Source organism: Sturnira hondurensis, unplaced genomic scaffold (assembly GCF_014824575.4).
Source record: "Sturnira hondurensis isolate 20B ecotype Veracruz unplaced genomic scaffold, ASM1482457v3 Scaffold0022908, whole genome shotgun sequence".
NCBI classification, from domain to species: Eukaryota; Metazoa; Chordata; class Mammalia; order Chiroptera; family Phyllostomidae; genus Sturnira; species Sturnira hondurensis.
The window spans coordinates 6,192,198-6,217,716 of NW_028095539.1; the positions used below are offsets into that span (position 1 = coordinate 6,192,198).

Below are 25,519 nucleotides of genomic sequence, written 5' to 3' on the forward strand. Positions count from 1 at the left end.
GTGAGGGTGAGTGGCAGGAGGGTTTGGGAGGCAGGGCCAGGAGGAGGTGGGCACTGGCTTCTGCCCCAAGGCAGACAGGACTCCTGTTTACATGTGGCTGCAGAGGCAGCCACACTCTGTACTCCGAGGGTTGCCCACTGCTCCGTCCTGACTGCTGAGGTCATGGGGGGCTGAGGGGAACCAGGTCTGTCTGTCCTCTGGACTCGGCAGCTCAGGTGGCCAGCCAGGTGGTTGGACTCAGCAACACGTCCAAGTTTGGGAGGCAAGGCCAGAGGCCCCCACTGACTCCTCAGAACCTGCCTGTGCTCGTGGAGAGGAACTTGGAGGGGGCAGGGGGCCAGGGGTGGCAGGTAGGGGGTTACACGCACTGTCCAACGTTCTGGTGTGGGTACGGCCCCCTCCTGCAGGCTCCTCTCATCGAAGGAGGCCGAGGTTGGTCAGCCGGCATGGGACAGCAGGGCCCCAGGCACCCCCAGTGTCCGGCTGGGCCCCTGGGTCAGGGTTCTGGTGCAGGGGGCATGGTCCTGGGTGGCCTTTCTCACATCCGTCATCCATCAGGACTCGGCGGAGCCGCCCTCTCCACCAGCTCTCCCAGGATCCCCTTTCTCCCGAGGCCACTCCCGTCCAGTGTGGTGGAGGTCCAGCCTGGGGGACCCCAGGGGGCTGACCGAAGGTCCCCAAGGGCCATCCCCATCTGTCCCCTTTAGGTCTCAGCTGAGGCGCCTCTGCCCCCTGCCGAGCCCTGGCACCGGCACCCTGGGCCTCCCAAGTGTCACTCGCCAGGAGTTTGTTTGATGACAGATCAGAAAGTGCCGGCCCGTCCTAAGTGGCAGCTGGCTCTGCAAGGCTGGCAGCAAGCAGCAGCCAGCTCCAGCCCGGGGCTGGCCCAGTACGTCGTCTCACATCCCCCGCCCCGCCGTCCTGCCTGCGCCCAGGCTGCTCCCGTGCTGCCCCGGGCTCCCCGGGCTGCAAGCACCCGTTCCTGGGCCGCCTCTGCTTCGAGCTGAGTGCCAAGAGGGCGGGCACTTGGTCTGGCCAAGCGCCCGGGGCAGGCCTTGACCTTGAGCAGATGGGGAACAAATCTTTGCCGAGCGCTGACGACCAGGGCGGGCTGGAAGGCGCTGGCCCGGTCACGGGGCAAGTTGGCGGCGCGCCAGGCCTTTCCTGCCACCCTGGCCAACTCCGATGCGTTGCTGATGCACAGACTGGTGGGAGGGGCAGGGAGAGCAGAGCCCCTCTCCCCACGTGCCTGCCTCCGGGTGTCCTGGAGAGGTGTCCTGCTGGAGGGGGGTCACCAATGCTGCCCACACTCTGGGCAGCTCCCAGGCTGACTCCTGGTTCCCCAAAGAGCCCCCTGAACAGGCACCCACAGGTGGGGACTTGGAAAAGTGGCCCTGAACTTGGTTCTGACACAAATGCATCAGGGGCCCGAGGCTGGTGAGCAGGAGGTTAAGGTCAGGGTCACAGCCCTGCCTTTCCCGACCACTGACCTTGGAATCTGCAGTTCTTGTTGGGGCAGGGGGTACACCAGTAGTGCCCTGGGAACTGGGAGCCTCGGTGAGAAAGTATCTCTGGGTGCTGGGCTGGGCCCATCCCCTCCACTGGCCACCCCATTCCCCTGACCCGAGGTGGCGGCGTGAACAGTCACTGGCAGGGGCCGGCCTCCACGCTGAGATGCGGCGGTCTCTGGGCCAATGTGGGGGCGATGGCCACCAGACTCCCCAGGCCCAGCTTCCACCCTCCAGGCCTGCCCCGAGGAAGTCTTAGGGTCCTGGAAATTGGGGGTGCAACGAGCCCTGTGTTGCCCAGAGAATCAAGAGGTCCTCACTGGCTGGGCCCAGACCAGTGGTTTGGGATCTGTCCCCTCCTCCCACAGGCAGAATGGAGGGGGCTGGGCACAACAGCCAAGGGCACCAGGGACCTGCCAGGCCTACTGGGACACTGGGTGGAGGGTGGGGACTTCGGGGAACCAGCCTCACCTTGGGGCATGACTCCCAGCCCGCCAATGAGCCACAGCCTGGCCTGGGGGCCTGGTGGGATGGTGCCAGCCCCTGGCCACACCTGCTCTCAGCGCTGCCTGCTCCCAGGGCTGTTGGGGAGAGGTGGGGTCCCCAGGCACAGTGGAAACAAGGGGGGGGGGTCCGGAGGACCGGAGGAGGCTGGCTTCAGACCTGCCTGGGTCTGCAGAGGGGCTCCAGGGTGCTGTCCCCTCTTCTCTGTGACCCCATAACGCCAGGTGCTTGGGTTGGCAGTGCGCAGGGGGCTGTGGCCAACTCCTGGCCAGGAGAAGACAACCCAGGAGCCAAAGTCTGGTCAGGTAGAATTTGGGGTTACTTCACTGCCCCCCATCAGAGGCAAATTGGGGACTAGGGACAGTGTGAAGGTGACGCACGATCTCATCCGCCCAGGGTGCTTAGTTTTGGGGTGGGCCTGGTGCACCCCAATGACACGAGAGCAGGTCAGCTGGGTGCAGGCAGGCAGGCGACAGGCAGGAGCGGCTGGGGTGGCGAGCGGAGGGAGGGCGGTGCAGGCAGTGGTCGCGCTGGGCCAGGCTAGCGGTCCTCGCGGACTGGCCGGATCTTCATTTCGGAGAACTTGAGCGAGTACTGCCAGCCGGTCCAGGAGGACCACTCGACGCCGTCGGCGTAGGAGGCGTGCGCGCCGCGCAGGTACTGCCCGTTGAGGTTGGACGTGTGGCAGTTGCGGTACCACCAGGCGCCGCGGTAGAAGGTGGCGCAGTTGTTCTCCGAGTGGTCGCTGTCGCGGTCCTTGGTGGTGAACCTCATGCCACTGTGCTTCAGGAGGGAGTCCCCTGTGCGGGCACACACTCGAGTGTGCACTCGGGGCGCAGGTGCAGGCGCGATGCTCACAGGTGCCCCCACGGACACGTGCTGGTGCACACACAGCTGCCCCGCCCGACAGACCACGGGGCCCCCTGGGCCCCCTTGGGGTCTCCATGGCTGTTCTGGGGTCTAGGCAGTCCCTCCCTCCTCCCAGGCATTCACACCCTCCCTTCCTTTCTTGCCACTGCCTAAGAAACCCACCCAGAGGGTTCAGCCCCTGCACTTTGAGGGCCCAGCAGAGCCCAGACCCCAGAGGTCCCCTTTCCTGGCTCTGAGCCCACTCTGCTCATCTGCACAGTAGGCGAACCCTCCAGGCCCTGCTGGCTGGGTGGGGGCCAGAGGGGAGGCGGCTGAGATGGGGACCAGGGGGCTTGGTGGGGAAGACCTGCAGGACTCCCCTGTCCTCCCAGGCGGGGAGACTGGCGGCCGCCCGGGGCCTACCTGCAGTGCCTGAGTAGCCGGCCACCGTGAGAGGGAATCCGTCCTCCTCGGGGTCCACAGAAAACAAGCCCACGCCAAAGCTCCCGTAATGGGCGTGGGCTGTGCCGTTGTCGAAGTCCTCCAGGTCCACACGCAGCTCGTAGGCTGCCTGTGCTGTCAGCGAGTGGAGCCTCTTGAGCCCTGGAGAGGGGAGAGAATGCAGGAGAAGTCGGGGGGCTTGGAAGGCGACCCCCAGAGGGAACCAGGAAGGCACAGGAGCTAAGCTCGTGGCTGGTGGTGGAAAGGTGACAGAAAGGGGGTGTCTGCATCTCCGGTTGCCTCCAGGGCCTGACTCTGTACCCCACCACACAACACTCGACCCCCCCCTCCCTCCTTCCCTCGCTGACCCCTGCCCTCCTGGGCCCATCCTGGGGTCTCCTGCCAGCCTCCCTCTCCCCCACCACACGCACCCACAGTGCTTCCCTGCTCTGATTACCCCTCAATAACAAGGCCATTTAATTAAGCACCTTCCAGGCTATCAGCATCCAGCGATAGTTCATCAGCCTCTCCCTCCTGCCTGCTTTCCTGAGCCCTCCACCGCCCCCCACTGTGTGCGGATCAGCATGTGCAAGCTAAGCAGGTATGAGGGCTGTCCCCTGCTCCCCTGGTCCGGGTCCAGAGAAAGGGAGTCGCTGCCCTCCCCAGCATCGCCCCCAGGGCCCCCGCAGGGCCGGACTGGGATACCCTGAGGCTCTCGACTCCCAGCCTCTCTCATCTCTGCCCCGGGCTGGGCTTCCTGCTCAAGCCTCTCCCCTCCCTGGGCCTCAGCCTGCACCCCCGTGGACTGGGCCTCACAGGGCTGATGGATGGGAGGGGCCAGAGAGCACCCAAACTCTCCAGGGCAGAAGATAGGCAACGGTGACAACAGCCACTGCCTAGATGACACACACAGAGGCTGGGCACCGTGTCAGCATTTCCCCTGGATTAAGGAACCCGTGGAATTAGAGGGAGTCCAGTTGCATGAAAGAATCCCCGAGCAGCGCTTGGAACGGTGCCCGCGGTCGCTGCTGCTGTCACACGGGAAACCGTGTCTCCAAAACCCCGAAATCTCTCCTCGGGCCACAACCCCTGGATCTGTGGGACCTCAGTTCTGTGGTTTGAACGGATGCTGTTCTTTAGAATGCGATCGTGTTAGGTGTTTCGAAATTTAAACACTGAGTTCACGGTTGAGCAGTAAGAACACAACAGCAATCGAAACAGCGGGACTCTGAGCCCTCTGTAACAGCAGCGGGCGGCATGCGCCGCGCCGCAGGCAGTCAGGAGCGCTGACCTCCAGGGCAGGGCACGTTGGGGCAGCCCCAGCCCTCCCCAAACATGGAACTAAACCCTGCACCTGCCCACAGCGCCCTTGACTGAGTACAGTGACCAGGTCCCATGGCACCCCCAGCACGAAAAGCCCACATGTCCAGGGGACCCATCGTGACTTCCTGCTCCTTGACCTCATTCACTCTGAATGTCCTGACTCCCCTTAGACCTGTGAGCTGACCCGGGCGTGCCAGGCCAGGGAAATGCAGACGGCCAGCTGTCTGCGGAGGGCCCGCTGCCCCGGCCCCCCAGGCTGGGACACTTGGGGGAGAGCAGGCCACCTCTGCCAGTGGCAGGGCCCCTCACCTAGCCAGTGCTCCCCCGTGAGCTTGCCAAAGCCGTCCCGGTACGCCTCCCAGCCTCGGAAGAAGTTCACGGAGCCATCCTCCCGGCGCTGAAACACCTGCAACGGGAGGGGAGGGTGGAGGCAGGCACCAGCCCCCCCAGGTCCCCCTGTTTGCCCCCCTGTCACTTCTGCCTGCTCTAGGGGGCGGGGCTGGGCCTCCCATGTTCCTCAACAGCTGCAGGCATGGGGCCTGGAGCACAGCCAGGGTTCTGGAGGGCTGCAGGGCCCGAGGTGGGACTACCTGGATGACCCCAAGCCCTGTGTACGTCCCCTCACAAAGGGGTCACAGTCGCTGGGGTGGGGTGGGGTGGGATGGAGGAAACCCAGCTTCCAGGCCCACCTCCGCTGCCTGGCTTTCAGACCTTAGACTGGGCCCCTCTCTGCTTGGGCCTCAGTTTCCCCACTAGTCAATAAAAGGGGTGGACAAGGGTCCTGATATCTTTCCCAGGTGAAACCAAAAGCGAAGAAAAACCCATTCTCAAGTTCTTAAAAACCGAGCACACACACACACACCCCCACCCCGCCCCCAGGGTTGGCCTCCAGAGCGCTGCCAGTCACCCCCACCCCCACCCCCAGGAACAGCCCGGGGAAGGGGGTAGGGGGTGGTTTGGGAAACCAGAGCCCCGGCCCCTCCAGGGGGAGGACGGGAGTCAGCAGCAGGCTGGGGTGTGACTTGGGTGCTGATGGACAGCCCGGCGGCCTCTGTCCCTCATTTAATAACCTTCCCGGCTGGGGAGTGGGGAGTCCCATCCATAAAATTGCTCCAAAATGAGCACACGCTGGCCCAGGCCAGGCTGCGCCAGCAAACACGTGCAAGATCTGCTGACGCGGACAGTCCCCTTCCCCTGCCCCCACATCACCGGTTTCTGTTTAACCGGCCTTTTCCTCCCGGCCGCCGACCCCTCCATCTGGGCAGCCGGAGGTGTGGGGTTTGGCGGCCATGCCGGCAACCCACCGGGTTCATGACTAAGCAGCCTGATGGCAGCCACCCGGAACGGCCAGGTGTGGGTCTGCCTGCAGGTGCAGAACATGCTCCGACGTCGGGCCGGGGAGGGAAGTGCCACCTCTTTGTCATGCTCCACGACCTGAAACCCGGCCCAGCCATGAAATGTGCTGTCAGGAGGGGCCTGGTCGGCACAAAGAAATTCGATCGGCTCAGAAGATCTGAGGGCGTGCAGAGCGCACTGGGCTGCAGATGGTGACCCTGAGCACGTCCGCCTGCCCTGTGACAGGCCTGATCCTGGCAGGGGGAGAGGAGGCAGCCTGCTTGTGGGGGAGGGTGGGGGCTGGGATAGAGGGGGGCTAGATGGGGGGATGGGCATCACATATGGGCCTGGGCTCCAGAGCACTGGGGAGTTATCCCCTCCTCTGAGCCTCAGCTTTCTCATCTGTAGAATGGGGGCCTTAACAGCACCCCAGCCATCTACTGAGAAAGGTTCAGGGCCTGGCACAATGGGCTTTGGGAAGTGCCAGCTGGTGACGGCATGTGACCACAGGGCCACCCATGGTGGGGGTCTTCCCCCCTTCCCTCAGCCCCTGCCCTCCCTGTTGGACGTGGGCCCTGCACCCCCTCCTCCCTGAGCCATCCAGTGGGGCGGCCCCAGGCCCCATTCATTCACTCAAATATCTCGCTGAGCACCTTTGCACCAGGTGCCTGCTGGGGAAACTGAGTCAGGGCTCTTGCCTCAGAGCCTCAGGGCATAGGAACAGGGGACCCACCCCAGGTGGGAAGCAGGACTGAGTTCCAGGTTGGCCCTGGAGGAGGGACAGGGTGCTGGCCCCGTATGTGCCCCCCGTGTGGCCTGGGTAAGACATCTGTCCCCTCCAGGCCTCACTGCTGCATCCGCTGAGAAGCCTGCTTCCCAAGACTTCAGCCAGGAGTGAGGGGCACAGCAGCTGGAAGTGTTGTCACCACCATTGCAGTTTCCCGTTTCTGCTCTTAGGACGTTGTAGGGTGTGGAGTGCTGGCTTCGGGCAGAGCCCAGACAACCTGCCCGTGAGGACAGACGGCCAGGGTGGCCAAGACCAGCCGCTGCTGAGGGTGAACCCTGCTTCCCTGACCCGGAGCCAAGGTCCTGTGTCCCCTGCCACCCTTGTTACCACACACGGAGGCTTGGGCACCGGCCGGGGCAGGCAGCCGTGAGCAGCAGGGTGGGCGGTCATGCCCTCGGCCTAAGGCCGGGCTGGACACCTGGAGGCCATCGTTCACAGGCTGACCAGAGCATCCGCTGCCCGGGCCGGTCCCCTTGTCTGCTTGCCAGGCCTCTCCCACCCAGAGCTTATCTCGGAGCCACAGTCCTCGGCCCCAGTTCCGTCTGTCCTGGGCCGGGTGCCCGTCACAGGCACGACCCCTCCGAGGGGCCTGGTGTGGGATCAGTGGGCATGAGCACGTGTCTGGGGGCCCCCTGGACCCCCAGCCTCTCTCCCACACCTGGGCCAGTGCACGACAACCAGGTGAGCACAGCCGACAGTGCCAACAGAGTGGTCGGCGTCACCGCGCCTCTGAAGCCACGGCGGCTGTTGGCCAGCATGGGCCCTTCAGCCTGAGTGAGGAGGAACTGCCACCGCCCGTCCCCGAGGGGTGTTGATACGTCTGTGACCAGCAGGCATTGCAGGAGCTGCTCTGGACATGTGGACCCAGGGAGGGTCACACAGCAACGCAGGTGCCCAGGGGCCTCCCCTGACCCAGGAACTTCCTGGAATGGTGCCTGCCCTTCCTGGGACGGATGAGCTCTGATTTTTCTGTCCTCTTTCATTCTAGTTCCCTCTCCTGGACTTAAAAAGCAATGCAGATCGCAGCCCACCAAATTGATTTCACCACCTGCCAACATGTCACGACCAATTGCCGACAACTGCCACAGGCTGCCCTTATGCCCGGGCTCCAACACCGAGTGACCCGCTGTGCTGGGTTCAGGCTGGGATCTCAGATGCGGAACCCCAGCCTCGCCCGAAGCTGGTCACAGCACAATGTGCTGGCAACTTCCAAGTGCGCCAGGCGGCCCCCCGCTCATCTTCGGTCCCCCTCGTTCTCAGACGTGCGGGTCGGTTTTCTCTGACTCAGGCTGACGTCCTGCTGTGGCTTCGGGCTTCCGGAAACCAGCTTGGCTTTAGGGACACCGGACAGTGGGATGGTACCACGCTGAAGGCCTCCATGACAGAGCAGGGGCCAGCCAGAAAGGCAGAACAGAGAGGAAAGTGGGTAAAGAATTGGGATTCTCTCCCCATTCTCTGCCCACCCACAGGACATGAATCCCACTTAGGGAGAAAAGAAAGGGGAGCCCTGGTTGGTGTGGCTCAGTGGACTTAGCGCCAGCCTGTGAACCAAAGGGTCGCCAGTTTGATTCCCAGTCAGGGCACGTGCCTGGGTTGTGGGCTGTGTCCCTGGTGGGGGCACACGAGAGGCAACCACACATTGATGTTTCTCTCCCTTTCTTTCTCCTTCTCTTACCCTCTAAAGATAAATAAGAAAGATCTTTTCAAAAAAAAAAAAAAAGAAGGGGAAAAGGTAGGGAAACAAAACAATTACTTATTAATTTAGAGGCTAAAATATTCGTCAGTCCAGCCCCCAGGGCATCGTGGAGTTCAGACTGCGAAGCGATTGACGGGAAGACGCTGGCAGCCCCGTGGCCTCTGGGGCAGGTGCCAGGAGTGAGCGGGAAGACGGAGCCTGTTTTCGGGGTGCGGATTTCCAAAGCCAGCGCACCCTCCCAGTGCCACGGAGGGGGCTCCGGCCAGGGAGCCGGCCCACGTGCTCCCATGGATGGTGCTCCGGTTTGAAAGGCCGAGGGCTGGCGGGCAGGGGAGTGGCTGGCTATCCCCTGTGTCCGACAGGCTCCAGGGACCCATCTCACACTCTGGGGGTCAAGTCCCTGCCAGGGTGCCTTCCTCGGACAGACCGCCGTCCGGCCTGCTCCTGGTTGGTTTGCCTCAGTGCCCGGAGCATGGAATCCTTGTCCTGAGCCCTCCAGGGCCTGGCTCCGTGGTCATCCCACCCAGATGGCACCCTCAGGGACAGCCGCCGCCCTGCCCTCCTCTCCACAGTCCCAGAGCGAGGGCTCCATGCTCCCCTTGTCATTGGACAGGTGAGAAGAAGAAGGCTTGGAGAGATGGGGGCGCCCTTTGCAGAGTGGGGGTGCCTCAAGGCTCAGTGCCGGGGGAGGGGGCAGCCCACGGAGGCCCAGAGAGGGGGCTTGACGGTGCACAAAGGCTGAGGGGCCCCCGTGGCTGAGGGGATTGTGCAGGACTCCCCCACACCTGTGAGCCTGCCTGGCCCTCATCGTACGTAGCTGAGCAGCCAGCCTAGCTCCAGTCCAGCCGTGGGGATTCCTGGGCCGGCCCCCAGGAGACCAGCCTCTATCGGAACTCCAGCCAAGGGGCTGCGCGGCCATCGAGGTCTGGGCTCGTGTCCTGTGCAAAATGAGAGGGCTGCGTCCCCAGGCCCCATGTGGCATCCCCATGCTCACAGGGGTGACTCTGGCCCTCAGCCAGCTCACAGCCCCCGGAGACAGGGATGCACAATCCAGCAGTCAGTCGCAGGGCAGAGAGCTACCTCGGGCGAGGCAGGTTCCCAGCCTGGCAGTTCCCTTGATCTCTGTGCCTCGGTTTCCTCATCTGTAAAATGGGGATTATCGCAGCCCCCGCCCACAAGGTCTTGCTGATGGTCACGTGTGCTGGTTGCTACGCAGCATTCCATAATGGTAACAAATGTGGTTAGACCCGCTGGGAGCTCAGAGGAAAGGGAGCCAGCCACTGGGGGTGGGGTAGTCCAGGAGGGCTTCCCAGAGGAGGAGGCACTCAACTAACCAGTTGATTGGCAGGGTCTTGGCAGGTAGTCAGTTGCTGAGGCCCAAGGGATGGGGACTGGGTGTGTCCAAACCCTAAAGATGGGGAGAGGGCATCCCTGCCACCGTGGAAGGAGCCTCTGGAGGCGGCATCTGGGATTTTCCTGGGCTCCAATGAAGCTTCTGTGGAAACCATTTACTGGCAGGCCTGTGTTGGTGGCAGCCACCAGCCCCTGGTTCCGGGGGGAGGGGTAGGCCGTGGCAGAGACGGATCCTTGCTTCTAAAGAACAAAGAACTTGGATGCACGAGCGAATGCAGCCCTTCAAAGGCGGCCGCCGGGGAGGCTGCTCTCCTGGGACGCAGTTGCTCCTCACATCCTGCCTGGACCCCTCTGGGTCTCGCCAGCAAAAGCACGGGTTCTGGAAAACCCCAGCTCTGCCTGCCTCTCACCGGTGTGCGGCCTCAGGAAGGTCACAGCCCTGCTGAGCATCCGTTTCCCTCTCCATAAAAAGGCAGCCTCTGCAGCCCCGCGGGTACCCTGCAGGGCTGCAGCCAAGAAGCAGCAACAGAAAAGAGGAAGCCAGGCAGCACACAGTAGGTCTAGCCAGCGTCACCTCCTTCCCCTTCAGAACCAGCTGTCGAGCCCAGCAGGCCCCACCCTGTTTGGGACTGAAAATGGTACCCCCGGGCTTGGCTCTCCGCCACGCTTCCCAGGCTTGGCAGTCGGCGCCTGGCAAACACCACTCAGCTGCCGTTTATCAAGTGCCAAGGCACCGGCCGAGCCTTCACGGGCACTACCCCCACACCCCTAAAAGTCTGAATATCCAAGCTGCTTAGACAGAGGCAGTCTGGTCACTGCCCCGGTCATCATCGGCCTGTGCAGGCTCCGAGGACTCCCCAGAACAAGGGTGGCCTGGGAACACAGCAGACCTCTGGCCACCACAGCCACAGGGAGGAGCCAGCGCCCCTGGCAGGGTCGCCACGGTCCCAGAACAAGCCCCACTATCACCTTGCTGACCACACATGTGTTCCCTTTGCCTGGAACACCATCCCTGCCTCGTCCCCCAGCACTTGGACCCTGTCTGGGACCCTCTCTCAGCCACCCCAGGCTGGGTCAGGGTCTCTCCCCTGGGCTCCTGCCTGCCCCCCAGCCTTGCAGCTGACAACTCCCCACTGGGCCAGGAGCTGCTGAATCCTCCGGCCAGTGGTTCAACCTGTGAGTCACTGGTGCCCATCAGTTCCACAGCCGTGTGTGGGGCTGGGTGTGCGTGCCCCAGGCCGGCCGCTCGTGTGCTGGGTGCCCCTGGACCCATCTCTTGCCCTCTCTGAGGCTGCCCGGCCAGCTCCAGGGACTGGAGGGGTGCTGGAGCTCCGTGGAGCAGGGCAGTGGGATAGAAACTGGAAAGTACCCCTTAGGTGGGCAGAGCTGCTGACCCCATCCCCGCCCCACCCGTGTCTGGGAAGCAGGCTCCAACTGGGATGTCTGGCCCTGAGTGCCCTGTCCACCAGGGAGAGCCCCTGAGGGCCAGCAGTTTGGACGCAGAACCTAACGAGGATGCATGGTACGGGAGGCTGGAGAGGCAGTGGCCAGCTCCCTCCCGAGCAACAATTGAGCTTCTGACAGATTCCGTGTGGCGGGGAGGGAGGGAGGTGGTCCTGGCAGGCTCCCTCGGGTGCCTGGGAAAGGACTGCCTTTGATGGAAGCCCAGATGGATATTAACGTTTATGGGCTGCGGGGCAGGAGGGCCCGCCTTGCTCACCCGCTTCCGTCTGATTGCCCGAAGCCCCCGCCCCAGGAACTGCCCGCCACCCCCCCGGCCCATCTCCTGAGTGGCTTCTCGGGAGACTGAGTGAAGATTCACGTCTCGGGCCAGCGTCTCGGTCTTTCATTAAGTCTGTCCGAAGCCTTAACTCTGATTTTTGGGCTCTGGCTGGTTAGTTGGTGCTGTTTTTCCCACAGAGAGGGTCCCAGAGGCAAACACCATAACTCAGATGTTCTGAGTTAAGAAAACGAAGAGCTTTTAGCCCCCAGACGCAAATCCAGTGCATTTGAAAGCTCTCCTCTAGAGCTTAGAGAGAGGTTTAGAGGTCTGTCTGTCTGTCTGTCTCAGGGCCTGCGGGGAGCCGCACACTCTCATCTCACACCCGGCCTCGTGGCCGTTCTGCCATCCGGATGCGCTCGCCTCACCCCATTTGCCCACCTGCCTCACCTGGGCACCCCTGGGCTTCTCACCAGGCTGCCTCTGGCGGGGCCTGGGAACTCTGTTCCTGGCTGCGTGGCCCTGAGCTGGCTTCTCGGGGGCCCCCAGTCTGCCTCCAGTACACCCCTTTTCTGCTTCCATCAGCCACTTTCCGTTGCTTGTAGTTAAGACCTGTAAGTGATGCCGGTGGGTATCCCCATCCCACGGCTGAGGGGACTGCGGCTCCGAGACCTAAGTAACGTGCCCGTGGTCCCACAGCAGGCCTGTGCGTGGACGTCAGGGCTCCTGGCAGAGGGCTCAATGACCGCCGGCCCTGTCCTTCCACCACCTGTTAGGACCTCTTTTTGCTCCCACTTCCCACCGGGTGGGAGCCAGAGGTGCAAGGGAGGCAGGACAGCACCTGGCCTGGCGGGAGACCCGCAAGCAGAGTCCCTGCCCTCCGGCAGCCACGCCTCCCATCACCTCCTGCACAGGCAGGTTTGTGGGGGCCAGAGGGCCCGGGGCCGGCCAGGGTAAGGGTGGGAGGCTGGTGGCCTCAGCCCCACCAGGGGCCCCACCTGACTAAGGCTGAGAGGAAGCCGCAGACTCACCGTCCAGCCGCCGCCATCCGTGCGCATGTCACAGTAGACCTGGAAGCCGGCCGGGTCGTGCGTGGGGAAGACAGAGTAAACGCCGTCCTCCTGCCGGCCGCTCAGGAGGACATCCAGACAGTCTCGGGGCCGAGAGCCTGCAATGAGGAAGGCCTTCAGCAGGACTGGCCCACCATCTGGGCCCTGCCCCCTCCCTCTGTCCTGGGCCTCTTTGTCCCCCCGTAATGTCACTTGGGCTCCAGAGCCCCAGCCTTGGGGTTATACCCTGGCTCTGCCACTCCCTGGGAGGGGGGTGGGTAATGAGCAGCATCTCTGAGCCTCGATTTGCTCATCTGGAAAGTGGGCACAAGGAGCCCCGCCCCATTAGGCTGGGGGAGGGCAGGTCCCAGTGCTGCCCAGCAGCAGGACGGCCTTGGCAGACGGCAGCAGTTTTTCCTTATCAGTGTGGCGGGGGGTGGGGGGGCAACGGGGGGGATGAAGCTGGGCGCCAGGTCCCCAAGGAAGAAGGCCGCTCAGCCCCACTCACCGTTGGCGCAGCCCCGGGGCCGTGATCCCCTGGCAGGCGCCCTCTGCAGGTCAGCCTTGACTCGGGGCCAGCTCAGTCCCCGGTCCCTGTGCAGGGCGTCCAGGACGTCACTAACCAAGTTCACCAGGTGAGCCATGTGGCCCTGGCTCTCGGACAGAAGCTGGGGAGCACAGGGGTGGTCAGAGGGAACGGGGGCTCCAGTGGGCACACAGCAGACACCTGCCAGCAAGGTGGGCGCCCCCCACCCCTTGGAAGCCCCAGCCCAGCTGCAGTCCAGACTCTAGGCGGTCTGAGCCCGGGTGCCCCAAGGACAGGGCTTGTGTGGGAGGGGCTGGGGTGGCTCCTGCTCTTCCCTATTCCTGGCCGTCGGCCCATTGTGTGTGTGCGTGTGCGTGTGAAGGACACACCTGGCATCAGGCCAAGTTGGGTTCAACCCCAGCTCACCCATTTTCCAGTTACAAGACAGGAGGGGGTGAGCGACTCAGCCAAACAGCCGACGTGGCCTCCCTGGCCCAACTGCCGTGGGACCAGTGATACTGTGGGAAGGGCCTGGCATGGAGTGGGGCCCACTGCAGGGCACCCCATACTCGGCCGCCTCGTTACGTGAACTCATAAGGCACTGTCCACGTTACAAAACACCCTCACCCACCGTCTCTTCCGATCCCCACAGGGCCTAGAAGGCTGGGTCTGCCCGTGACGGGGGCAGAGGGCGGCCCAGGGCACTGCCCCCCCACCCATTCCCTGGGTGAGACTTGCTTTGACCTTGCGTGGCTCTCTCATGTTCAGCATCGCCCCTCACCCCACAGTGCTGTCTGGACGGAGGCCTTGTCTTCTCCTTGTTACAGTTGGGGAAACTGAGGCCCAAAAGGAGAGGTCCCTGACCAAGAATGGCCTCAGGCCGCTCCCCCAAGGCCATACCACCGTGTGTGGGGAGCCCAAGGGGAGGGCAGAGGTTGGGATCTGGGCCCTGGTGTTGGCTCCGGGTTCTCCCGCAGGCCCTGGAAGGGCCACTGAACTTCCCCATGCCTCAGTTTCCCCTCTGTGAACCAGAGGAATGGGGCCCATGTTGCCGGGGTCCATGCAGCATGTCGGGGGCCTGAGTGCTCACTTGGTGTTCTCTGTACCTGCCCCACCCCCGCTGGTGGCCACCCTTCCCACCACCTACGTCCGGGGGAGCAGCTCAGTGTGGTGTCCTCGGACCTCTGGGCAGGGCCTGTGGCCTGAAGGGTCTGGAGTCTGTCACCTCCCCTCCCCGGGCTCTGGGAGGCTGCAGGACCACGAGGAGGCGAGGTCGGTCATGGCCGCGCAGCCAGGGGCCAGCCCGAGAGCATGGATAACAGCTCATTCAAGGAAGGAAACTAGGAATAGGCAGCTGGCAGTTTGCAGAACGTGACACCGGGCTTGTACGGAAGCAGAGGCTGCAAAGCTTTCGCTCCCTGACAGTTTCCCCTCTGCCGAGCAGGTGATCCAGGGCCAGCGCCTGCAGCCTGCAGCCTGGGGGAGCCGGGTGGGGACTTGCAGGGAGAGCGTTCCGCTAGGATTTCTCCCGCTGGCCGCTGTCTCCCCGGGCTTTAGTGCAGCAACAGGCAGACGGGTGCGCAGGGGATCCCTGGGAAAGCCTCTGGGGGTGAGGGTGGAAAGCAGGGTGTGTGGGGGGCAAAGATCACCCGGCTCATTGGTGAAGTATCTAGTGTTCTGCCCATGTTTCTCAGACACCACAAACACATGAGAAATTCGGGCACGGCCCACACTTGCTAACAGGCAAGGAAGCCCTCGGCTTACACGAGCAAATGACTCAAGTTAAAATGGGCATAGAAACAGGCCCCTGACTGCGGAAAAGTCCGCCCCTGCTGGCTCAGCTGTGTGGATGCCCTCCAGAGGACTCCGCAGCTGCAGAGGCGGGCACTCGGAGCCGCCAGGGCCCGGAGACAGGGCGCTTGCCATGCTCAGCCCAGCCCAGCCCCTCAGGGGGTCAGGATCGAGGTCCTGCTGCTTAACACACGGGAGTGCCTAGCACTTGGTGGTCCATCATTCTTTCGGCAAAAGGGACTCTTAGTGGGGCTCCCATGCTTCAGGTGCAGACAATTTCCGCCATAAGAAAGGAAGCTGAGCCCCGGCTGGTATAGCTCAGTGGATTGAGCACAGGCTGTGAATCAAAGGGTCGCTGGTTCGATTCCCAGTCGGGGCGTGTGCCTGGGTTGCAGGCCAGGTCCCCAGTCAGGGCCATGTGAGAGGCAACCACACATTGATGTTTCTCTCCCTCTCTTTCTCCCTCCCTTCCCCTCTCCCTAATAATTAAAAGAAAAAAAAGGAAGAAAGCTGATGTGCAGACAGCACCTCAGGTGCCGTCGACAGCCCCAGCACCTGTCAGGTGAGTACTGTGTTATCCCTATTTTACAGGTGAGGAGACCCACCCTGGGGAGGGTGCCAGACATGCCCCAGGTCCCACAGCCAGGACTTGAACCCTGAGGACAGGACCTCCGGGACCAGGGGTCTCAGCCACGGGTGCACGCGTCTCCCTAGCGCTTGCTGAGCTGTTGGGGAGTCTGGGGTGAGGCCCAGGGACATGCCTTTTAACCGCAGCCCTGGCAGCCCTGACAGGGGTGCCCATGGGCACTGCTTTGAGAACCCAGGTCTGGGCTGATCAGCTGAGGTCTGGGTAGTGTGAGGAGGGGCTGGGAGCGACAGGGCTCTGCAAGACACTCGGTCTCTGAAATCACCCTGAGCCTCTGGAAAATGAGCCAAATTCAACACTGCTCCAGCCCCATGAGGGGAAGTTTCCTTGCTGTGCTCCAGGTGTGGTCAGTGTGGTCAGCGCTGGAAACTCTCACCCTGGGATGTGGCTTGGCTCGGGGGTGCAGGTGGGGACAGGCCGGGGGTCTGGTTGGGTTCGCTCACTGATCCCTCCTCCCCTGGAAAGCTGGGGCATCGAGTGGCGGTGGTGGGGAGGGGTAGATCCGGGGAGTGGTTGAAGCTTTCTCTGCCATATGGCACCACCGGGAGAAGGCTTGCCACTAACCTTGAACTTCAATTTGCTACTGAAGGTCAGGCCCTCGCCAGAGCTACCTGCCCTGGAGCATCTGGGAAATCCCTAAAGCCCTGAATCTGACCTTGACCGTTGGATGCCAGAGGTCCTACTCAGAGAAATACCCAGGGCCCCTGGGACTGTGGGCAGAAGACAGTTGGAATCTTGGCACCAACTGTGTGCCTTGGACAAGAGACTTGCCTGTCTGGGCCTCATCTGCCCGTCTGTAGAAATAGCAACAGCCCCTGGTCCCAGCGCATTTGGGGACTCAGTGAGGCCATGAATATCAAGTGCCCAGCACAGGGCTGATGCCAAGGGGCAGGAACCCCGCCCTCCCGCCAAGACCTCAGGCCCGGCCCGGGGCCCTTACCTGGATGAGGCGGGCCTGCTCGCTCTGCAGGGCACCGAGCCCCTGGCCCAGCGCACCATGTCCCTTCCGCAGCCCCGCGCACTCTGCCTGCAACTCTGAGGCCCGGGCCAGCAGCTGGGGCAGCTGGTCGGCCAGCGTGTCCAGCAGCTCCCTGTCCTGCTCGCCCACCAGCCGGGGCTCGGCTTGGTGCGTCGTCAGCGCCTGTAGCACGGAGGCCTGGGTGTCCTCCAGGCGGGCGAAGCCATCAGCGAGGTCTGGGCAGCGCGGGTCAATGAGGATGCTGAGGCATGAGCTGTCAGCTCTCTCCACGGTGACCAGGGCGCCATTGGCACCAGCTGACCCTGTGCTGATGATGGGCGGGGGCGCCGTGCTGGGTACGTGTGCGTGATTCAGGAAGAGCACCGTGCCGGTGACAGCCACGGCCAGCAGCACGGCCAGGGACAGCAGCACTGTGCAGGCCACATAGCCACAGCTCGGCCACTGTAGGCCAGCCAGGGCACATGGATGGAGACAGACAGACAGACAAACAGGAGAGAGAAGGAAGAGGCAACCTCAGGGGCAGACCCTGGCCTCTGGACAAGGCTCAGGGGGTGCCCTTCTTGGGGACCGGGGGTGGGGAGGGAGGGGCACACCAAAGAGAGCGAGAGCAAGATACGTGGGGATACAGAAATGGCGAAGATGGAGAGGGAAACCGAGGTGGAGGGACAGGGACACCAATGCAGAGAGCGACCCCTTCCCCCTCACCAGCCCCACCCCACCCCACTCAGCCAGCCCAGGGCACCCGAGCCCTCTAGGTCTGGAGAGAGCTGGACCCAGGTCCCCACGTTGCCATTTCCCACAGGGCGACCTTGCCAAGCCTCGGTGTCCCCACCTGTCAAGTGGGGGCAATGATGACACACCCCGCCCCGCCCCTGGGCACTTGCCATGCAGACTCCTGCCAGAAAAGACAGCTGTAAGGTGACAACAGTGCTGCACATTGTCACTCTGGGCCAGAGGAATGAGTGCCTTGGGGTAGTACTGGGCGCCCGTCGCCGAAGGTCCCTTTCAGCCTAGGGCTTCCACATCCCAAACCCCAAAGCTGTGCGGGCCCCTGAGGCTGCTAAGGGTCCAGGGCACAGCGGGGCCTCCCGAGTACCCTCCCCCCTTCCTCCCTCCTCCCCTCACTGTCCACAGAGCAGGCCCCAGTGGGAGCAGCAGAACACACACCCTGGTGACAGAGAGTAGGTGGGGAGGGAAAGGGCCTCCTACGGAGGAGAGGGCTGGGGCGACAGGGCAGCTATGCCCCCCAGAACCGGAACAGGGGCAACGCAGGATGGAGGCGGCAGGCCAGGCTAGAACGGGACCGGGGTTCAGGAGCGCAGTGGGGGCCAGCAATAAAGGAAGCGGCACCGAAGTGCAGCTTGTACTTGAAGCGCTGTGACACCGTGGCAAGCCTGTCATAGCAGAAAGGGAACTTGCAGAAGGCCACCAAGCATGCGATGCGTGGGGAAACTGAGACCCAGAGTGGGCAAGGCGCTTGCCCGGACTCACACGGCAAATCGGAAGCAGAGGTCAGACTCCACCCTCAGGCTCCACCCCGTCCCAGGCTACCGCCCCTGCGAGTCCATCCCCCACGTTTTTGTCAGCGTACTGGAGGTGAGGCGTCCTTGAACTCTAACAAGTGCGTGCACCAACGCACTTGGCCCCGCCCCCGACGCAGCGAGCTCTCCCTGTGGGTATCAGCGGTTTTCGTTATCCGTGGTGAGTATGTAAGAGCGCCTGCAAGGGCTCGGTGTTCTTAGTTTCCGCCCAAAGCGTTACTTCCCTGTGTGGCTGATGCTAGGACGCCCGTCTCCTTTTCCACGTTGTCACCTCTCTGGCGTTGGGGGGCATCTCACCGCTGTAACGGACAGCTTGCTTGCTTTGGGACCGAAAGCAGCGGCCCCCCTTACGTCCATAAGAGGCCTTACTCTGGGAAAGTGTGGTGGAGCGAGCAGCTCATTTCCACAAATTCAAACGCTACGAGTAACTCCCGAGTGTCCCACCCGGCCCCGAGGGCGTCGGGGTCAGGGGAGAGGGGCAGGCGGATAGGCAGCCCCCCCGGGGGACCGTCGGTTATCGCAGACATAAGGGACAGAATTCCTTCGCTTGAGCTGATCCGCTGGTGTGCTGGGGGGCCAGGGGCGCTGACCCCTTTCCCCTAAGATTGTCGAGCGAGACAATGACAACGGCCAAGCCGACAGCAGCCGTCGTCCAGTGCGCCTGCCCTGTCCGGGGCCATAAATAATAGGTCATATAACAGAGTTGAATCTTACTGGTCACGTCACATAACAATGTTGCTCTGATTGGTTAATTCTTGGTACCAGAAATCCTTATGTACAAGTATAGGCACCTGATTTTTTTAAAAGTCACTTTGGAGCAAAAAGAGTGGGTAATCCTATTATTATTTTTGTAAATCAATCAGAATTATGCCTACTTTTTGTCAGAATGGCAAAAAATGTATTTTTTGGTGTGCCGAAGAATTTTGGTAATTAGTTTATGTGTGCCGTGAGATGAGACAGGTCTCATTGCTGCCTCAGCTGGTCCCCTGCAGCGGTGGGGACTCACTGCATCCCCTCCCCACACTGGCCCAGGCCCCGAGGGCCACAGCCATCTGGGGCTCCATGCGTCTGGACCCGTCACTCTACCCACACCTGCCCCCGGGGGCTCCCCTCCGTCATCTCCGCGCCAGCTGGGCACTGGGCTGAGGCATCCGCTTCCCCTGCTCCTCTTCCACTGGCCTCACTCACTCTCCTCCTTCAGGGCCTAGCTACATGCTGCCTCCTCCAGGAAGCCTCCCCTGACTGTTTCCTTAGCCCTCCTCCTCTCAGCCCTTGCTGCCCCCTCAGCGGCACTTAATAAGACAGATAATCATCGCTCTTGACTTCATTCAAACATCCAGTCAGCATTCACTGGTGTCCCCATGAGCCAGGCTCCAGGCCAGCCCCTGAGGTCACAGTGGACACTTGTCCCAGCTCTGCCCCAAGGGAGCTCCTGTCCTATAGGCTGTGAATCCTACTTTCTTTGGGGACACAGATCCCTTTGGGTAGTAATAGCTGTGGACACAGGGAAAGCTAGCACTTGGGGGCTGGCCATCCCAGGCCGAGACTTGCCCTGGACCAGGAGCCCCCGAAGGGCAGAGACCTGCTCACCGCCTGGCACGGGTGGCTGGCTGCCGGGTAGAAAGACGGGCAGAGGCACTAGGCCACTTCTCTGGGGCGATGCTGGGGTGGGGAGGAGACGGCATCCCTGGGACCTTCAGGGCCTGGGAGAGCAGAGGCCCAGACCCCCATGCTGAACCTAGGACCCCGAGGCAGGGCACCTCTGACCCTGCGGCCACCTCTGATGGCCTGACGCAGCATGAAGGCAGCCTGCAGGACATCCCAGTTCCCCAGTCGGTACAGGTGAGCAGTTTCCAGACCGTTGGGTACCACCTCACCCCTGCTGACCCTGGCATACACCCCCAGGAATCTCTAATAACCCGCTGTGGCTGGATTCATTCTGCAGGTGGGAGACTGGGGCTCAGAGAGCGGAAGCCTTCGCCCAAGGTCACGCGGAAGATATCTGAACCCAGGGCTGGGCGGCTCTGGGACCGCACTGTCTGTGCCCAGGCTGCTTGCTGAGCGACCCCACAGGGTCCCTCCTCTGCTTGAAGTGTGACTGGGGCCTGAGACACAAGCTTGCCTGTGTCAGCAAGCGAGTCCCTGTCAGGCCCTCCCAGAGCCTATTGGCAGACACCTTGTCCCGAGCAGCTTGGAGCAATGTCCTCCAGCTGAAGAGTATTGATGTCCCCAGCTGGCGACGCAGTGGCCCGTCACGTCCCCTTGTGTCTCCAGGACCCCGGCCGTCCAGGGCATCCACTTGTACCCAAGCCCCACGTCCCTGGCTAGAAGGCAGGGGTCATGGAGGAGGGGAGGGGCTCAAGAAAGCTGCAGGGGACCCCCCCAGGGGCAGGGGACCATGGAACTCGGAGATGAAACAGGCCACTCAGCAGAGGAGAATTAGTCTGCAGAGAGCACCGTAAACGAGAAGTGCTGCTTGCTTTTATAGGCTGCCGCTGACGTGCGTTGCAAAGAAATCTGCCTGAGATAATGGGGGGGGGGGTTTGGGCGGCACGCAGCCGGGCCAGGGATGCTGTGGGGCTGGAGCTCCGTGACTAGCCACGCCACAGCTGAGGGGGCAGATGCACAGTCCTCCTTTCCAGCGGCAAGGGGTAGGCAACTGGAAAGGTGCCCCAGGGAGATGGCTGGAGGGGAGCCCCAGCCTCAAGGCTCCTGTCACCCCAACCACCTGCACGAGCTCCCAACTGGAGGCACTCGGCCTCATCCCCTGTGGGACCCCCCGAGTGCCGGCCCACGGTCCGGCTGCCCAGCAAGCCCTGGCCGAGGTGAGGACAAGATGGGGTCCAGCCGGGGGAGCAGGAGGTAGGAAGCCCCAGAGGAGCCTCGCCTGCCGGGCGGCATCTGTCCTGCTGCCTCGTCTGAGTCCCAGCCTCCAGAAGTGGACGTGGGTCCGGAGGAAGGAGGGAGGGCTCAGGAGGAGGGGCCTCACTGCCCTGGTGCCCTGCAGGCCCATCCTGTCCAGCTGGCCCCTGCCTGCTTCCTTGTTCTCTAAGGGACATGGGTGACGGCTGTCCCCAGGGTGGACTGAGCCCATACTGCGGGTACCAGAGTGGGAAGAAGAAAGCGCCCTCTGGGGGGGGGCCAGGCAGGGTGAGGCCCAGGTGCAGGCTGCCCACAGCCCATTTTCTAGGGGCACCCTGGCCAAAAGCAGGGGGGCTGTTCACGGAGAGGCATGCCGTGGGGCTGCAGATGGGAGCAGAGGGTGGTGGTCTGGGGCCTGGCAGGGGGTCAGTGGGGAGGGAGGGAGGCCCAGTTCCTGGCCTACCCCCGGGGGGAGTCCACCTCACCTATCCCAGAAGCCCACCCCTGAGCAAAGGCTCCTGACCTGGGCCAAACCCTGAGCCCCTGGCCCTGGAAGAGAGGCGTCCCAGAGACCCCTAGAGTGAGGGGCTGGTTGTTGTGCTCGAAACTCTGGGGTCCTAACGACTTGGGAAGGAGGCCTGTGGCCAGCTGTATGGTCCTTGGCTCAGGGTGCCTACAGACGGTGCACTCTGCCTGCCCCTGCCCCGGGTCCGCTGTCGCTGTCACGGCACAGCTGGCTAATGAGCGAGGGCTCCAGGGGTGGAGGAGGGGGTCCTGGACTTGTAGCTCCCTCTTTCTTCCTCTCATCCGCCTCCTCTCCCACCCCTGCCCCACGGGGACCTCAGCCCAAGTCCCAGGGGCCAAGAGGAGAAGGTGTCGTTTTCAACCTCGCCCCCATCATGCTTTGTGAATCTGCTGGTTCCCTGGGACGGTGAGTTTCCGGGGGCAAGGGCTCCTAGATGCATGGGGGGGTGGGGACTCTGCGATCGTCACTGAGTGAATTAAACGCAGCAAAGTAAAGCAGAGACATCAGGAAGCACCTCTCAAGAACCTTTTTTCTTTCTGAACTGTTTTTAGAAGTTTCCAAAGTATTGAGAATTGCCTGGGGTAGGTCGGAGGTGGACAGCTGCGTGGGGTGGCTTGGCAGGGGACTACTCAGAAACAAGTGCCCCCCCCCCGCAAACAGGAAAGGGGTTACCTGGTGGCTTCTGGCCCCACACTCCAAGACTAGAAGAATCATAGCTATTTCCAGATCCTTCCATCAGAGCAACTCTGAACTCCTGACAGATCTTGCACCACCCTCTCCTGCCCCAGGGGCGCGCAAGCCCCTTCATTCTGAGGAGGGAGGCTGCAATGAAGGCAGCATCTTGTCCAAGGTCACCCAGCAAAGGAGGAGCTGTGGCCACACGGGCCAGGGCAGAGCTAGCCTACGGCATCTCCAGAAACGACTAGACACAAGCCCTTCATTGGCAGTGGGTGCCTTGAGTCTGGGAGTCATGAAGCCCATCCCTGGGAATTAATCACATGACTCGGCCCAGCAGGCGGAGGGGAGGACAGACAGGCAGCTTCTCGTCCCTCCGTTCTCCCACCAAGGCCCATAGGCCTCTGGGAGGACCCAGCTCCAGCTCTGTTAGCCTCAGTTTCCCCACCCATGAAGGGGGACGATCAGCCCTGCCACCAACCCCCCAGGGGGTATGACTAAGAAATGGGAGCCGAGGGGAGAGGCACTGCCATCTTCTCCCATGTCTGTTCAAGGTCCACAGCCGAGCCTCGCTGCTGGGAGCTGGGGCGCCAGACCCCCTTCCCTGGTGGGCAGAGGGGTGCTCAGGACCCCGACAGCCTGAGAAAGGGGACAGACTGCTTTGAGAACTGTCACCCACCTACCTGGAGGGTGACAATGCTCTACAGTTTGCAAAACAGGCCAGTACTTCACTTGACCCTCCTTTCAGCCCTCATGAAGTGAGGAGGACGTAGGGGCTGCGGCTCCGTTTTACAGATGGTGAAGCCCAGGCCCAGAGAGGGCGAGTGACTCAGCCAGAATCACACAGCATGTCTGGGGCTGAGAAGCAGCTAGAAGCAGGGTCCCGGGGAACAGGCCTGGACGGAAGCAGGGCATCGGAGGTTCCCTTTTCCAACTCAGGACACCGGAAAGGCCTTACCTGGAGCTGGCCCAGGGGACAGCCTGTCCACATGCTGGGATGCCAAAGGACCTGCAGGGCGGGGCAGTGCTTGATGCTGGCCAGGCCCCGGGAGCCACAAGCCCTCAGCTGCCTCTGACGCCCAAGGGCAGACAGTTGGGCCCTGGCCTGGTGGCAGCTGGAACAGGTGTCCACAGGGAGGAGCAGAAAAAGGCCAGGCCAACCGAGGAGGCCCTGAGGCCACAGTTCCAACAGATCCCCAAGAAGCCACCTCCCTCTGACACGCAGCAGCACCTGCTGGCTCCTCTCCCTCAGCTCCCCCTGGCTGAGGCTCCATGCAGCTCAATTCAACAAATATCCCTCAGCTCCTGACCTGAGAGGCCTCAAGGCCAGCAGCTTGAGCCCGGGGGAGACCCCAAGATGGGGACCCAGAAGGACCGTGTGTCCAAAGGAAGCTCCTGATAGAGGAGGGATTCGAGGCTAGGGCACAAGGCAGTGATATGAAGGCAGCTGAGCAGCACAGGTGCAATGTTGCTGGGACGTCAAGACAGCCTCTGGGCATCATGGAGGGCTTCCTGGAGGAGGTGGCATTTAGTAGGTTTTCCCTGAGTGAATGTGTGTGTGTGTGTGTATGTGTTGAGGAGCTTGGTGCAGCCAACTCAATGAGACAACAAAAGGTTGGAAATGGGCAACCTGGTGTGGGACAAGGGGCTGGCAGATGACAAGCACTTAGTACCTGTAAGGGGCTAATAAAAAGGGAGAATGGGCCAGGCGAGGAATGGCTTTGAACAACAGCTCTAGAAGGTAAGCCTGCTCTTGCTAAGAGGTAGGAAAAGTCAGGTCTCTTCTCTGGGGGTGGCTGGGGTGTGGACCCGACCTAACCAGAAACAGACCACCCTGGAGGCACCAGGGGTGTCTTGGGGTCAGGCTCGGCTTTTAAGCCTTGTTCCCCCCGATGACGTGCCAAGTAACTTGGGCATATGCCCCTGCCTCTCTGAACCACCATGCATCCCTCTGTGACTTGAGAATGCGCATCTGCGCCCCGTCCCCAGGCTGCTGTGAGAAGTGAGGTCGGGAAGGACCTTTGCAAACTGTAGAGCTCCTGTCACAGCAGCGTGTCACTCCAGAAGAATGAGCAAGTTGCAGTGCTGGAGAGCAGGGGGCCGCCAAGGCCCGCCCCTGCCGCCCCCTCCTGCGGCTGCCAACACGGACTGTTCCTTCCCCAATGACATCTGTCTGGGAGAAATTTGAAATTTAAAACGGGCAGCTCCATTAATTCCTCTCCTTGGCGAGCAGGCCTCCTCATCTCGCCTGCCTGCCCCAGTCCCTCGGCAGCCTCGCCCTGGGCCGCCCCAGGGCTGCCCCTCCAGCCCCCTCCAGCCCCCTCTCTGGCCAGCCCTGGAGCTCTGCCCTCACCCTCTTCCAGTGCTCAGCCCTGGGCACCCTCCAGGCCTGCCCACTTCCACTGCCCCCGAAGAGGCAGCAGGGAAGGTGAAATGAACAGACCTGGAGCCCACAGACCCAGGTTCAAATCCCCGCAGAACTGTGTGCCCTCCAGCGGGGTCAGCTTGCTTAGTCAGAGCCTTGCTCCCCGGATCTCCAAGCTGGAGAAGCGCCATTCCCAGCATCCTCACAGGAGGCAAATACTTATTGATCCTCTTCAGTGTGTGTGTGTGTGTGTGTGTGTGTGTGTGTGTTGGAAGCTGGCTAAGGTGTGAGGATTTAGAGGAGATGGGGTGGAGGGGGTCAAATCTTGGTCCTGAAGCCCAGGTTTCCCTGCCAGGCACCTGGCACAGGGTGGCACACAGGTTGGTAAGTAGTTAAGATGCCCATTGTAGAGGTGATGGAACAGACTCAGAGAGGTCGCTCAGCCAACTGAACGGCTGGCCGCACTGGGAACTGAAGGTCCCTCAGACACAGCGTGTCCCGGGCGTCTGCTGGAGGCACAAAGGGGATCCTCCCTCCTGCAAGTGTACGTCCCCATCCTGAACCCCAAGTTCAATCCTCCTCTGGAGGCATGGAGAAGAGGGCACCTGCCCTTCCTTCCCTGAGCCTCGCCAGAGATGCTCCCCAAACTCGAGCCCGTAGCTGGGTGTCCATCCCGCCAACCAGATCGATCACCGCCAGGGACCCAGGGTGTCCCCACAAGCCTGGCTGCGCGTACCTGAGGTTTGTCGCGAGGCCGGTCCTCAAGTTGAGGAGCAGTGCCCATGGTCTTCCACCTGTCGTTGACCATCTTCTGGCAGGACGGGCGGGGGCGCCGGCCGAGACGAGCCGCTGCGGAGCGCAAAGGCGCCGAGGTGGGCGCGGGTTCCAGGCGGTTCTGCCCGCCGGATCCCTGCCTCGGTGCCTCACGCCCGGGCGACCCAGCCAGCGGACGGGCCTGTGCAGGTGTGCGTGTGTGCGCGCGCGCCTGTGTGCACGGGTGTGTGTGCGAGTGAGAGCGGGAGCGCCAGAGCCGCCCGCCTGCG

The 25,519-nt window shown here is 62.5% G+C and overlaps 1 protein-coding gene across 1 annotated transcript; it reads right to left on the reverse strand.

The window, feature by feature from the left end:
• Positions 1-2,288: 2,288 nt before the first annotated feature.
• On the reverse strand, positions 2,289-25,284 carry FIBCD1 (fibrinogen C domain containing 1). Its single transcript, XM_037036867.1, has 7 exons — positions 25,213-25,284; positions 16,469-16,948; positions 13,074-13,233; positions 12,548-12,684; positions 4,935-5,031; positions 3,285-3,464; positions 2,289-2,812 (listed from the first exon to the last, which is right to left on the reverse strand). Exons 1-7 carry the CDS (start codon positions 25,282-25,284, stop codon positions 2,553-2,555), a joined length of 1,386 nt encoding a protein of 461 aa, XP_036892762.1. The 3' UTR covers positions 2,289-2,552.
• Between the last annotated feature and the right edge of the window lie 235 nt (positions 25,285-25,519).